At 44.1% G+C, this 15,000-nt stretch overlaps 1 protein-coding gene across 3 annotated transcripts in view; it reads left to right on the top strand.

The window, feature by feature from the left end:
• The window catches only part of LOC134458306 (fibrillin-2), a 174,354-nt gene that overhangs the window by 10,076 nt on the left and 149,278 nt on the right, over window positions 1–15,000 (top strand). For all 3 annotated transcript variants that reach the window (XM_063210537.1, XM_063210535.1, XM_063210538.1), the window contains one exon: window positions 13,295–13,492. In XM_063210537.1, the coding sequence (XP_063066607.1) occupies window positions 13,295–13,492 (198 nt within the window). The remainder of the gene's footprint in view (window positions 1–13,294; window positions 13,493–15,000) is intronic.

The following is a 15,000-nucleotide window of genomic DNA, read 5'->3' as shown; positions in this document are numbered from 1 at the left end:
TGCCCTGTCTGTGTTCATTAAAGGGTCAATCTTTCTTTGGTGCATGAAATTTATTTTTGTACATTCATTTTCATTCGAGAGGGTTGTAGCTTTCATATGAGTGACTTCTGAAGCCAAGTGATTAATTGAAAGTCAGGTTATTAGCTGTTATTCCAAACAGATGGATAGGCGACAACTGTTTTGGAGGCGAGTGTAGATAGTGAATAACAGCCCATACTGTACTACAGTAGTGGTGATTTTGGTTCAAATGTTCATTCTTTTGCATTTTCGCTTGGGGCCCCACCTGACCCTAGAATCGCCTCTGTACGGTAGCCATCACAAGGTCATTAGCTGTTCCAGTGAAAGGCATCATGGGTGCTTTAGCTGTTTTAGGTCTACGTCATGCTGTACCTAACATTGCTGCTTATGGGATGGAGTGTTGACGATGTCACAGACCATGTATTAATTGCAGAGACAGTAGACCTAATGCGCTCGGCTCTCGGTTATGTCATAGCAATGTTGTTATGATGTAGCTGAGTATTTTCTGCAAATAGTGATTAGGACAGCCGGCGACCCTATCTGCAGTAAGATGTTAAGCTCTTCCACTGTTTCAGTGAGAAAATGTACTAGTGTCGTCATCAAAGTCACACAATGCAATTTCGTCGTGTGCAATGTGCACCACTTGTGTGCTGTGGAGTGCTGTGTCACAATGACAAGGGGAGTTGGAGTTTCCCAGGTGGGCTTTGGCTTTCAAGGTCCAGTGCTCCAATGCAGCAATGAAGCTATCATGGCCGCGCTACGCATGCTGCGGCTCTGGAGTCACTGATCAAAAGCAAATGTGTCTCTTTCCTGTTTTGAGAGAGAAGAGAAAGAAAGTCAGCGAGAGACGCTATGAGACAGAAAGAGTATGACTAGGGGTGAGAGAGACAAAGGGCATTGAGTACTGTATGTCACTATTCAGGCCCGCCAACATGGGGGGAAAAAGGGGTATGTTGTTCCTAGCCCAGGGAGATAGGGGGCCAAAATTGGGTCCCCATTACATTGCATATATTGCGTAGGGGGCCCTTTCGGATTACTTTGTCCTGGGCCCAGGGAAAGCTGTCACTATTGATGACAGTTGGTCTTTTTTTTGCAATCAGAAATCATTTGGGCGGTGGAGCTGGCTAATTAAATATATTTTTGGATCGATTGCTGTTTGAATTCATCGGCTTCCTTGATGACCATTGTCGCGATCACTATCCATTCATCACCTACTGTAGCTCTAACTGAGAGCCTCTAAGTATGCCACAGTCCACATATGGACATATGGCACAGTACTGTAGATATATAGACATGTTTAGTTGTGCAGCCTGGATGCATGGAAACACACACCAGTTCCAAGTGCTCCCTGCTGCACAACTTACAACTGCCACTAGTCGTGATTGATTGACCGTCCTGGAGAGCTACGAATGCTTCTGTACATGCTGTAGAGAGACATATGGTACAGACTTTAGGTAGCAGACATATAGATGAATTCATTACTAGTACATTGGGGCTGCCTGAGTTAATGGACACATGTGGACACTAGAGAACAGTCTCAGGTGCTGCATTCTGCCAGTTGCTGCCTTTTGCCTTTGCCTATGTCATGATTAGTTGCCCAAGCCTACTCTACATACAAGGATATATGGCACAGACCACAGTTTGCACTAGTAGATGTATTAATTTCTAGTACACTGGTGTTGGTCCCTTAAAGGCACCAACACAAATATGAGCACCAACCATAACATGATCAGAGCACAAATAACACAGGTTATCCCAATCTGGATGGGTGAATGGACACAGGTAGGGATGGGTAAAATAATCGATTTAATCGATAATCAATCGATTTCATTTAAAATTCACATAATCGATTCACAGGCCACAAAATCAATTTTTTGGTTCTTTTTCTTTTTGTTCTTTTTGTTTAATTTAGTTCTATGGAAAATACCCAGTAGGTATTAGTCAATTAGGCCTACGCCTACTTATTACAAATTAGCAATCTGTTAACACTGTCAAGCCACAGACCTTTGACATTTTTATATAAAAATAGGCAACAGCATCCTTTGGGGGAAATCCTGGCACCAAGAAGGGAATGGATTGAATCGATTCGGAGTGAATCGAATCAAATCGAATTAAATCGTGACTAATCGATTCAAATCCCTAAGAATCGAAATCGAATCGATACAGGAACATGGCTGCGATGCCCAGCCCTAGACACAAGTGGACACTAGTCCCAGTTGCTGCTGTCCGACAGCGGCTACCTCCCCTTTGCCTTCCTCCTGCTGTGTGGTGTTTGCTGTGCCGATATGGTGTCTGGTGCAGAAGCCCCCAGCCCTAATTTATACCTCAGACACTCCTCCACTGGACCCCTGGGACACCTCTGGGAAAGATATCAAGACAGCCAGCCGACACACGCACACACACACGCTAAGGGGAAAGCAAATCGACCAAAAACAATAAGCGCTCACTTTCCAAGTCAAGTGGGATGATTGAGGTGTGGGAGTTGTGCGGAGAGTGATCTGCGTTAAGTTTCCCACCATTTGACATCCGTCTTGTAGGTGCATTAAAGGTGAGATGAGAAGGCCTAAGACACAATACATAAAGCATACGTCTCGCTTGGTGCTCTGGCAGTGACATTTTCTTGTAAAAAAAGTGCAGTACTTACACGCTGTGTTGAGCTGAATCAGTTCTAGTTGGGCGGACAGGACATCTTGCAATACGTGCCGTGGACATAGATGGTTATAGCTCATGTTCTGTAAAATAATTTGCGAGGTCAGTTGAAGGACCCTTACATAAAAACCCCACTGACTCCCCCACACTCCTGCTTGAGCTGTCACCTGTTCCCTCGCGCATTTCACTTTCCTTCTCCTTAGTTACGGTTTCCAGGATAGTGTGTGTGTGTGTGTGTGTGTGTGTGTGTTATGTGTGATGTGTTATACAGCTCTGTCATAGGCTCTCTTTCTAAGTACAGGGCCCCATTTGACAGCCTGATTTAGAGGTCTTGAACAAGTAGTTTTGGAAGAAAAAACGAAGGGGGGAGAGTAAAAAACCAGGACAGGCCTTGAAAAGTAAAGCTTCCTTCTCCCAACTGTCACTGAAAACCCCCTCTAATCATAGGAGAGGATGGAGGTGGAGGTTGAGGAATGTGTTTTAAGTCCCCGTGTCCAGTCGATGAAATCACCTGTTTAGGAGACCCCTACTTTTTCAAGGTTCCTTTACAAACTCCTGACAGCTGTGCGTGTTGACGTGTCACAGTAGAGGATGCTTGAGACTAGAGAGTATGTGCTGCTTTAGGAGAAGAAGTGCCTTGTCACCACTTGTTAGCGGAGGTGCGCATGACGCAGGCAATGCAGGAATATGCACCAGGCCAAACTTTGACAGGCTTTAATCTTCTAAAAGAAAGCAGTGTGTGGGCGCTTTATGTGCAGAGACCTTGGCCTGGCCAGCCAGACTAACATGAAAATATTAGTGTGGATTCACACGATTCAGATAACTGAGGGCTGTGGGTGGGAAACCATTGTTGTTATTAGATGTATGACGTTCAAACTGTTAAATCAATTCTTAAGGCTTCGTCAGAGGGTCACATGGATGTTTATGTGTGACGTGCTTTAAAATCAGCTGATGTTGTGGAGCTGTGACCTTCCTGTCAATGTTGACAAGTTGGTCACACCTCTTGCTGTTATAGGTGTGGCCTCAGGATGGTGGTCCAGGTGTGAGGTGTAAGTTATACTCCCTCATCCCTGTTCATGGTGGTTGGGCTGCGGCTGTTGTTCTTTGGCTGTATGATTCTTGCAGAAGGGAAGATCACGTAATGGACCGGGACAATACAAAAATCATACAGCAAGAGAGCAACAGCTACCTAAGGAGTCAAAAGAGATCTGAAGGCGCAGTCCAACCACCATGAACCGGCATGAGGGAGCATACATGCTCTCTCTATGCAAGGGTCAAGGCCTTATGCTTGATCTGGGCAGCGATTAGAGGTACCGATAGCTAATGCAACTCGATGAATTGGTGACTGAATTGATGTGGTTGGAGAATGACAACTCGTCATCAATCATGACGCCAAGTTGTTCCTTCATCCATGTTGAGAAGTCGGAGAAGCAGGCTGAGATATGTGCCAAAACCGTGGAGTCATCTGGCTGGAACGACTGGGTGTCATCAGCATAGCAGTGATAGCAGAACCCATGTGTTCGAATGACATGTCCCAGGGAGGAGGTGTACGTTGTGAACAGAAGGTGCCCCGGCACTGATCTTTGGGGTACGCCTGTCGAGAGGGTGTGAGTTGAAGACAGTTTTCCTTGCCATGACTAGGGCTGGGTATCGCAGCCATGTTCCTGTATCGATTCGATTTCGATTCTTAGGGCTTTGAATCGATTAATCACGATTCAATTCGATTCGATTCATTCTGAATCGATTCAATCCGTTCCCTTCTTGGTGCCAGGATTTCCCCCAAAAGATGCTGTTGCCTATTTTTTGTATAAAAATGTCAAAGGGCTGTGGCTTGACAGTGTTAACAGATTGCTCATTTGTAATAAGTAGGCCTAGGCCTGATTGACTAATACCTACTGGGTATTTTTCATAGACAAAAAGAACATAAAGAAAAAGAACCAAAAAATTGATTTTGTGTCCTGTGAATCGATTATGTGAATTTTAGATTAAATCGATTATGTTACCCAGCCCTAGCCATGACACACTGAAGGTGCATCCAGAAAGGTAGGAGTTGAACCATGAGTGGACAGCACCATTGATTCCCATGGTTGAGAGTATCTTCAGGAGTATCTTGTGGTTGACCGTGTCAAAGGCTGCAGATAGCTCTAGGAGGATGAGGACTGTCCTCCCGTTCTTGCAGTCCTTAGCATTTCAGTTACTGACAGTAAGGCAGTTTCAGTTGAGTGTCCAATTCTGAAACCAGCACATTGGACTGGTATCTTTATCTCTATGTTTTGATCTGATCTTTTATCTTATTCTTTTATCCTCTTATTTCATATTTGTTTTTTTAATTCTGTGTATTGGTCCCAGTCATTGTGGAATGGTTGGGGGCCTTATGTTCTTGTGCTGTGTTGACCTGTGTCCCTGTTTTTATGTTGTTTTTATTATTTGGTGTCTGTTCTGAATGTTTCAATACCTGCTACAACCTAATTTCGCCTTTGGGGGCAAATAAAGCTGAACTTGAAAGAGGTAGAAACACTCTTGTCTCTAGATATCAAGAAATAATTACGCAAGTTCATATTGGTTTTTACATGTTAGATGAAAAACTTTGAGACAAGCCTTTATAATTTTGTTAAAAAGTTAATTATGCCATGTCTACATCTTTTCTCTTTATCAAGGCATTGGATGTAGCTACTCTATTGTGTTATTGTCCAGAAAATATGAAAGGTTTACCCTGGAAATACCTGGGGAAACCATCCACAAAATTGTTCAAGACCTTAAGCTAAATATTGCTGTATGAGCTCTGACCTGTATTTGGTCCCACAGTAGATGGAGGCCAGGTAATATGGAGACTGCCCGTAGTGTGTGGCAGAGGATGAAGGGATAAAGGTTAAGATCAGGGGAGAAGGGGAGGAGAGGAAAAGAGAAGAAAGAAGGGGAGAGGAGAGGAGCGAGAGGGTGAGGAGAGGAGATGAGAAGAAGAGAGGAGAGAAGAAGAGAGGAAAAGAGACACGATGAGAGGAAGAGAGGAGAAGAAAGTAGAGGATAGAAGAGGTAAGTATGAGCTTGAAGCGCAAGGCTGGGCCGGTAACACGGAACACATGTGTAACGTGCCTGCCCCGGCGCCTCGAGGCATGAGGAAGAGAGTGAGTCGCGGTCCGAGTGGAGCAGAGGTGAAGAGAGGAGAGAGGACGGGAGGGTAGGAGATGAGGACAGAGGTGAAGAGAAGAGAGGAAAGAGGACAGGAGGATAGGAGATGAGGAAAGAAGTGATAAGAGGAAACTAGAGTGCAGGGAGGAGAAGAAGAGAAAGGGTGAGGAAAGGGGCGAGAGTACCGGTAAGGAAAGGGTAAGGCAAATCATGGGAGAGGGCCCAAGGGAAAAAGAGGGAAGAGAATAGGAGCTGAGGGACGTAAGGAAAGATGAGAGAAGAGGGCATGAGTGGAGAGGAGGACAGTGAAGAATATGGAAAGAGTAGAGGAGGGCAGAGGATTAGAATAAAAGAAGAGAGGAAAGTAGAGGAGAGAGGGGAGAAGTGGGAGAGAAGAGGGCAGAAGAAAAAGAAGAGAGGAGACGAGAAGAGATGATATGACAGAGAAATACATATGGAAAGAAGAGAGGAATATTGTAGAGGAGGATTAGAGTAAAAGACAAGAGGAAAGTGTAGGTGGGTAAAAGAGGGGGAGAGAGGAACCCAGAGGAAAACAACCGAGAGAAGAGTGGAGAGAGAAGAGGAGTAAAGAGGAGAGGAGAGGAGTGAAGAAGAGAGGAGAGAAAAGGAGGGGAGAAGAGGGAGCGCAGAAAGGAGCGAGAAGGGGGGAAGCGCTCGGGGTAGTAAAGGCAGGCCAGCACACAGCCCTTCATTTCCTCTGCAGCCCTCTGCCATCACTGGGCTCAGTCCCTTCCTGCCTGCCTTGCCATGGCTCTGTTGCAGCCAGATCCATCCGTGGCCCTTCTTTCGCATTGCATCGCATCACATCCTACGGTCAGCACTGCATGATGCAATGCTGATGCATTTGTCAGTGGCTGTTTTTGTTTGACAACTCTGTCATTTGTTGTTTTGGTGTGTGATGATAACAGCGTTTTAACCATTCTCAACTGTTTATTTGATGTCAGTGTTGTTACTGTGTGAGGTGCCATTTGCAATGACGAATTTCCATAGAAAAGTCCATCGTCCGTCTTTCTACCAGTACACCAAATAAGTGGCAACATGTGGGAGTGCTGTATGGTTGTATGTGGTTACTGTGAGGTATCTGAGTAGATTGGCCCATCAAGTCAGTCACGGGAAATAAACAGCTCCTGTTCAGTGTTTCTAGTGTTTCTTGCCGTTTTTGGTGTACACAATTTTGTTATTCTATGAGTTAGTGTATTTCACTATAGACATGCCTCCCTTGCAACATACACATAGCATACACAGTAACAACAGGTAGGGCCAGTGAATGAGAACGTGTGGTTGAGATAAATTATAAGTACAACGTAAATCAGTCACAAAATTAAATTAAAACTTGCTTATAGTTAGGATGCCAAAGCCTCAAGTGCTGAGGACGTACTTTATATAGCTGATAAAAATTGCACAGGATTCATCTTGCTACGTTTGCTTGATTGCTAGCAGAAATGTGCAACTCATCATAGATGGCACAGAAGTTCTAGTATGCGAAGCCTGCACTCTGCACAGGCGTCTGTGCAATCAATTGGCCTCTAGATAAAGCAACGGGGAAAATAAATGAAAGGCAAATGTCTGTTCACATCAACAAACAGAACATGAATCAAATCTGGGTAATTAAGTATCGCAAAAAAAGGCCTCTCCAAGGGAAGCCTTGTGTAGTGTTTACTTAAAACGAACTGGGGAAATGGGGGGTTTATGATCCTATGCTTTTGATGCTTCACATTTGTGGGTGCGTGGATCACTGTGTCGTGCATTCTAATGTGATGCAATCTAAAACTTTGCAGAGCAAGAGTGATAAGTAAACACATGTTAACATAGTTCAACCAACCTCTTAAATCTCAGAAATGGGAGTCTATTAATAGAGTGCATTTGCTACCCTAAAAGCAGCTTTTAACCATCCAAAAATAACACTACATCATTTTTATAGCTGGAAATCGGTGCACCGGGGAAGCATTTACAATACCACTTGTACTGCGCACTAATATTTTGATAAATCTTGTTTTTAAAACATCTGTTGCCCTAACAGCGTGCAAAACAAAATGTGATCCCCAAAGTTCATAACTTACCCACCGCCTCTGTTTACCATTACGTCCTTGGTGGGGAAGCCATTGCATTCTTCATCTTACTCTCTACAAATGGGCCATGTTGTATAAAGGTCAGACCACAGGCGGATATTGTTAACTTCTGGTGCTCATGTGTCAGGGTGGCTTCCCTCTGCGCCTACGCTGTGACAGTGATGGCATAGTTTAAAGGCTTTCTCCTCTGTTCAAAGATGTGTCAGCTCTGACCTCTGCAGTCTCCACTTCTCCACCCAGACCTACAGCAGATTGCTTCAAATGCTCTTGCTTGTTCCTCTCAGCCATGATCCATCCATCTCATTTGCTGTGAACGTACTTTACATCTTTCTGCTCTGACCTACGGCCTCTCAAAGATGCAGCCACAGCTCTTCTCCACTTCTCAACTTCACTCTCCATATCTCCACCCAGACCTACACTTCATTGCTTTCAAATGCTTTTGTTTGTTCCTTGACTCTTTTCACTGTGATAGTGATATGTAAGGTAGGAGCAGGTTCGCACACTAAACAAGACACAAAGGTCAAGCACAAGGATTTTTTTTATTAGAGCAGGGTAGAGCAGACGTTTCAGGCTGTTGCCATCATCAGTGCTCTCTGTGCTCGCTCGCTTGACCTTTGTGTCTTGTTTAGTGTGTGAACCTGCTCCAACCTTATATTTTACTTCTTTTGGGTCCACGCACCTAGTTAATTTTCGCAACATCTAGAGCGCAACAATACCCTTACCTACTGTGATAGTGATGACGTAGGTCTGCTTTAGGTCTTTCTGCTCAGGCCTCTGCCCCATCAAAGATGCTGTCACTCACAGCTCTGGCTTCACTTCTCCACTCCACCCAGCTCTATAGTATATTGCTTTCAAATGTTTTTAGTTTACATCGGCTCCTTTTGATGTGATAGTTGTGACATTATTTACATGATGTAGGTCTTACTACTCTGTTCGAAGATGCATGCCAAAGATGCAGCATCTCTGACCACCACTGCACTCCTCTACCCAGACCTACAGTAGATTGCCTCCAAATGCTCTTGTTTGCTCCTCTTAGTCATGACTCATCCACCATCATCTTCTCTAATTACTGTTTTCACCATAAAGTCACCTCATTTCACTGTCAGCATCCACTATCTGAGGTAATCTTTCCCCCTCATCCCCATCCCATCCCCAGAAATATACTGTATACTGTATATGTAATGTACTGTATATATTTGTTTTGTATTTGTATTCGTTCATCATAAGCCTGCCAATGCCCCCTTAACTTTGAAAAATAAAATAGGCTAATGCCCCCCAATGGTGACTAAGCCCTGCCCCCCCTCAGTTGTGTCCTTCTCAACACCCCCCCTAGGGCCCCCAAACGCCCCCTGGGGGGCTGTAGCACCCCCGTTGAGAAAGACTACTTTAGAGGAAGTAAAACATCCCCTCTATGTCAATCATTGCAACTTGAGATGGAGTGTTTTTTCTTTGTAGACTCGAGTCTAAGATTTCCTGAGACAGCAGGGATGTTTATGTTCAGTAGATTACGTTTTTTCTTAGACAGCATGTATGTCTATTTTTAATATGCAGTTTTTGGCATTGGTGGTATTGCTCAAGTCAGGGGTGCATTTCCCGATACCAAAGTGGCTTACTACAATGTTTTCAATGCATTTTCCCATTGGCAACTACCAAAGTTGCTAACAGGCTAACAACTTTTCTTTTGAGAAATGCACCCCAGTCTTGATGTTGACAATATACTGTATATAAGTTCAAAACAATGTCACCATTGACTAAACACCAAAGACATAGCTTTCACTAATCCCTTGTTATGGATTTGGTGAAGCTTTTGCAGTGCCCCTCTTTGAGTTTTTCTTTTGAGATCACAGCAGTGGTTGCAATAACGTTTATGTAGCATTAGCCATGGGTGACTGACAGTGTCATAATTGGCCCGGGAAGAACAAGCTGTTTTCGTGAAAAGGAAAATCCTGACAAAAAGGAAATGGAGGAGTTGAATGTAAACACAAGTTCATAGCAATGTCTTTCCCAAGTGGATGGTCAGTTGATATAGTAACCAATAACCAAACATCACGAGCACATATACTAATTCAAATCAGCTATACATCATCTGTATCTACAGAGGCATACCATTATGGTATGACATGAGGACATGGTCGTTCATTTTGAAAACATACTCCGCACATTCTTTTGCGTGCTCACCTACATTAGTGTTGTATGAAACAATATTGACAGAGGTCCTTTGATGGAAACTGACTGTAAAAAAATGTGGGCCACACAAGTTTGCCTCTGAGGCCAGTAGATCCTGCCCGTGTTCACTTTTCATCAAGAATGTTCCTTTTTCCCATTAAGGATACTTAAGTGCTTTAAGGCTGAACTCAAAAGGTCTGTTCAGTCATACTGAACAGGGTAAACTAAATGCACATTTACTACTACTAGGCACCCGTAGTGAAGCTTCAGACTACTTTGCCCATCACACGCAATATTCGTTGTATGTTGGTTTTGTGTTTTTAAATTTATACTCAGGTAAAGGTCAGGGAGTCAATACTTTGGAGAAGGGCTGACCGGGCCCAGGACAGAAGCATCTGAAAGGATCCCCTTCTCAATACACACTGTACAATGTAATTGGGTCCCAATTCTAACCCCCCAACCCCCGGGCTTGGGATAACATACACCTTTGAACCCCCCCTCCTGTCGACTGCCCTGCTTTGGGGTGTTCAGGCTCTGTTCCAGACTTCATCAAATGAGATGGGATGTGGAACTTCTCTTCTCCTACCTGAATTATTCTAGATCCCATTCTATTACAGGCGTTCTATTGCCATTTTCATAGTTAGAGGTAGGATAAAGTCCCATGTCTGGCTCTGCTACTTTGGATTTGGTCTGGAATGCTCCATTTGGCTGGTTTTAGAATACACATGGTTCATGAGCAATGTGTTCTTTAAGGCAAATAGAAAACAAAATCCACTGGTGGATATTGGTATGAATCCTTTTGAATCATCAGTGAAGCTTCTCGTTCAGCCAGGTCATGGTAGTCAAAAGTGCTTAGTTGTGCAGCTTAGAGATATCGTATTGTTTTACTTTATATCCAAAATCCTATTAAGTTCAGAGAACTTCCAAGATCGGGAGAGGATGTTTTGGATGAAAAGTGAAGTGTCTTCAAGCTCCAAATAAGAATTCCATTCCATTTGTTTCTATGACAATGCTCTGAATCACTGTGCTGTGTCTAATACATACCTCAAGGTTTCAAGCTGCAAAGATGTTGACTTGGCTGCTGATTTGAACTAAAAATTTAAAGATAGCTGGATTCGCTAAAAGGAATGACTTAGAGCAGTGTGTTTATTTAATTAAGTTAAATTCTTGATCTGGCCACTTCTCTGTCAATAACGTTAACCAGACCACAGACACAGCTTGGATTTCCAACTAATCCATGCTTATCTTTTTAGTCGTTCACTCTTCTCCATCTCACTGAAGGGCTCATATCCTGTCTTGAGATCAGGGGTGCATTTCTCAAAAGAGAAGTTGTTAGCCTGTTAGCAACTTCGGTAGTTGCCAATGGGAAAAATGCATTGAAAACAACAAAGTAGCTAATGTAGTAAGCAACTTTGGTTTCGAGAAATGCACCCCAGACCAGACGTCATGTTGACTCGTACCAACCACAGCCCCTGGTCTCTAAAGCAAGCATCTTCTATAAATGTTTATAACCCAGTTAAAAAAGCGACCGCAGAGAAAAGGTTTGGCGCTGAGAGGTCGTCCATACACCAGTGCAGCTGTATTTACCGTTTGCGTCGTAGTTTACAACAGTGGGTGGGTGATGGCGGGCAGGGGTGGGGGTCCATTGGACTGAGATGACTGCTGGTGGGTTTACTTGGCTATGCTTCAGGGATGATCCAGCCAGTCACTCAAGGAGGCACATGCACCGTTCAGTTTGAGTGTGTGTGTGTGGGGGGGGGGTGTAGAATCTTGGTGGTTAGGGCTGGGTAAAATAGTCGATTTAATCGATAATCAATCGATTTCATTTAAAATTCACATAATCGATTCACAGGCCACAAAATCGATTTTTTCTTTTTTGTTGTTGTTGTTCTTTTTGTTTAATTCAGGTCTATGGAAAATACCCAGTAGGTATTAGTCAATTAGGCCTACGCCTACTTATTACAAATCAGCAATTTTTATATAAAAATAGACAACAGCATCTTTTGGGGGAAATCCTGGCACCAAGAAGGGAATGGATTGAATCGATTCGGAGTGAATCGAATCGAATCGAATTGAATCATGATTAATCGATTCAAAGCCCTGAGAATCGATATCGAATCGATACAGGAACATGGCTGCGATACTCAGCCCTATTGGTGGTGGTAGAGTGGTGGTGTTTAGGGGAAGATGGTGGGTTTCCAAGAGAGTTGTGGGGAGTTTGGGGGTGGTGGGGGGATTGGTGGTGATAGGATGGTGGTGGTTTTCTTTGCTGGGGGCAGAGGGATTCCAGAAGACTTTTCCTGGTCCAAAATAAGATGGTGGTAGTGGTGGTGGTAGTAGTGGTGGTGGTGGTGGTGGGCCTAAATGGAGGGAATGATTTTTCAACTGCTAGCAATAACGCTTGTCACCAGGCTAAATCCAGCTGCTTACATGCTTATTTAGAGTTCCCTGATATGTTTGTGGTGCTTTCCTCCCAAAGCCCACAGGCCAGGAGCTTTCAAGGCGAATATTGATTCGCTCAAGTGGATAGTCTGCGTTTGAAGGTCTTTGTGCATCTGAATGAAGAAATGTTTTGTTTGGAAAATTGACTTCACATGTTGATTTTTGTTGACTTGAGTTTTGCTTGTGTACCCAAGATATACAATTCGCTAGTTTTATTTTATTATTTCCTGCTTTTGCAGACAAAGGGACTTTTTGAATTCAGTTGATTTTTTTTACATCACGAATTGTGCAATTGGTTGACAAATGTTATGATATGAACCCCATCTTCCAATATTGCTCTCTGTATTGCAACTCTAAGGAATGCCCTATGTGAGTAAAAGGCCTATTTATTTCAACACTTAATAATTTCCAAGAAGAACAATTCCTCAGCCAAGTAGATGAAGGAAATACTACAATCACATGCACTACATGCACAGGTAGACCAATATGTGGCAAGATGTTTACTTAATGAAGCAGTAAAGACAATAATGTGAATGTGCAGTCCTGCCATCGCTTTGAATCTGGAATTGTCTTATCTCTTTTATCTGACCTACATCTTCTATTTTTGTTTCAAAATTATTTTTTACTATTTTATTTCAAACAACCACAGGTAAGAGGTTACAAGTAAAGGCAGGCAAATCACAGGCAAAGGTCACAGGCAATAACGTTATTACACAGAACAGTACTGCAGTGGTGTACTTGATCCTCCACCTCCCCACATGACCCCACCCAACAATTTCTCTCCCTTTCGCTCTCCGCAGACTACAGGACGGGGCCGTGCTTCACCCAGGTGAACAACCAGATGTGCCAGGGCCAGGTGAGCGGCATCGTGTGCACCAAGACGCTGTGCTGTGCCACGGTGGGCCGGGCGTGGGGGCACCCATGTGAGATGTGCCCCGCCCAGCCACAGCCCTGCCGCCGCGGCTTCATACCCAACATCCGCACCGGAGCCTGCCAGGGTAGGTGGACCATGTCCCGTCATTACATAACATAACATTACGTTACATTTCATTACATTACAGTGTAGCATTATCAGAGATTCTTTAAGTATAGAGATATGCCAGTGTAATAGGTTGCTATGGGCATCTAACATGACCAGGTTCTGGTCTGCCTAAAGGGGCGTGTCATAATACTCCTAGCATTGAATAGAACAGTCCTTAGGTCTGCCTAGGTCTGCCTAAAGGGGGATCCCCCCCCCTACCGCTTGCAATAATAGAACCCGGAAACAATGGGCCAATGGAACCTCTCTCTCTCTACTCTCTCTGGAATTATCATGGAGTATGACATTCATAGTTTACTCAAGCTAAAGACGGTTTGTAGGCAGAAAGTGTGCACAGACCTAGTTTTTTTTTTACACAGGCTAAAGTGTGTGTTGATTGCTTTCTCCTCTACTTCAGCTACAGCAAGTTGTGAGTGTCAGTTTTTTTGGATTGGACTGTGTGCAACCCAGTGAGTCATGAGCCCCCCAAACACAGACACAAACACACACGCCCAACCTAGTCGTGTTTGTCCTCCGTGACCTGCCAATGGCATTTACTCATCCTGTATTCATCCTCAACTCTGGAGAGAGGGAGAGAGAGAGAGAGAGAGAGAGAGAGAGAGAGAGAGAGAGAGAGAGAGAGAGAGAGAGAGAGAGAGAGAGAGAGAGAGAGAGAGAGAGAGAATAAGTCCAATAACCTCAAGTCAGTCGAACAACATTGTAGGAGCCAAGATTGAGGCACATGAGAGAGAGAGGATCTTCACAGATAAAGAGAGACAGATGAAGAGAGAAAAGGAGGACAGAGATTGGAGGAGGAGGAGAAGTGAAAGAAAGATAGAGAGAGGGCAAGAGAGATAGAGAGAGGGAGAAGGAGAGAGAGATGGAGGAACATAGCAAGAAAGAGTGATTCAAATATTAAGCTAGGGTGAAAGACAGGGGGAAAGAGTCAGAGAGAGACAGACTGGGGGAAAAAATAGAGGAAGTGAGGGTAGAGAAGGTCCAAAGAGGGCATAACTTGCAGTGCTCAGCTCAACCCAGCTCAGCTGCCTGACTGGACTGCAGTGGAGTGGAGTGGAGTGGAGTGGAGTGGAAGTTGAGAGGGCCCTAGAGGAGAGAGGAAGTGGAGCAGACATCCAGCCTGGTGCCATCCAGCCCAGCCGAGGAGGCACATTCTCAGAGTGTCGTCACAATCACGTGACATTGCGTGGCCGCGAGCACCGCCATTTTAACATGGGGGCAAACTTGCATATCTCCATGGCAGATATGTAAATAAAGCGTAAATAAAGTAGGAGTGATGGCAAAATATTGGAGTTTAAGAATGCTTCACCTCACCACAGCAATAGACAAGTAGAATGTGTCCAATTTTTGTATCTTTTGAACGGCACCCTCTCCATGTTCCGGTGGCACGTCAAAAAGTTGAGCTCTCCCGAAAGTTATGCAAATTAGCAGTGGCTAACGAACTGCGTTACCCAATGACTTTTGAGCACA

This window comes from Engraulis encrasicolus, chromosome 11 (genome assembly GCF_034702125.1).
Source record: "Engraulis encrasicolus isolate BLACKSEA-1 chromosome 11, IST_EnEncr_1.0, whole genome shotgun sequence".
Taxonomy (NCBI): Eukaryota; Metazoa; Chordata; class Actinopteri; order Clupeiformes; family Engraulidae; genus Engraulis; species Engraulis encrasicolus.
This window is presented reverse-complemented; position numbering and strand designations above follow the sequence as displayed.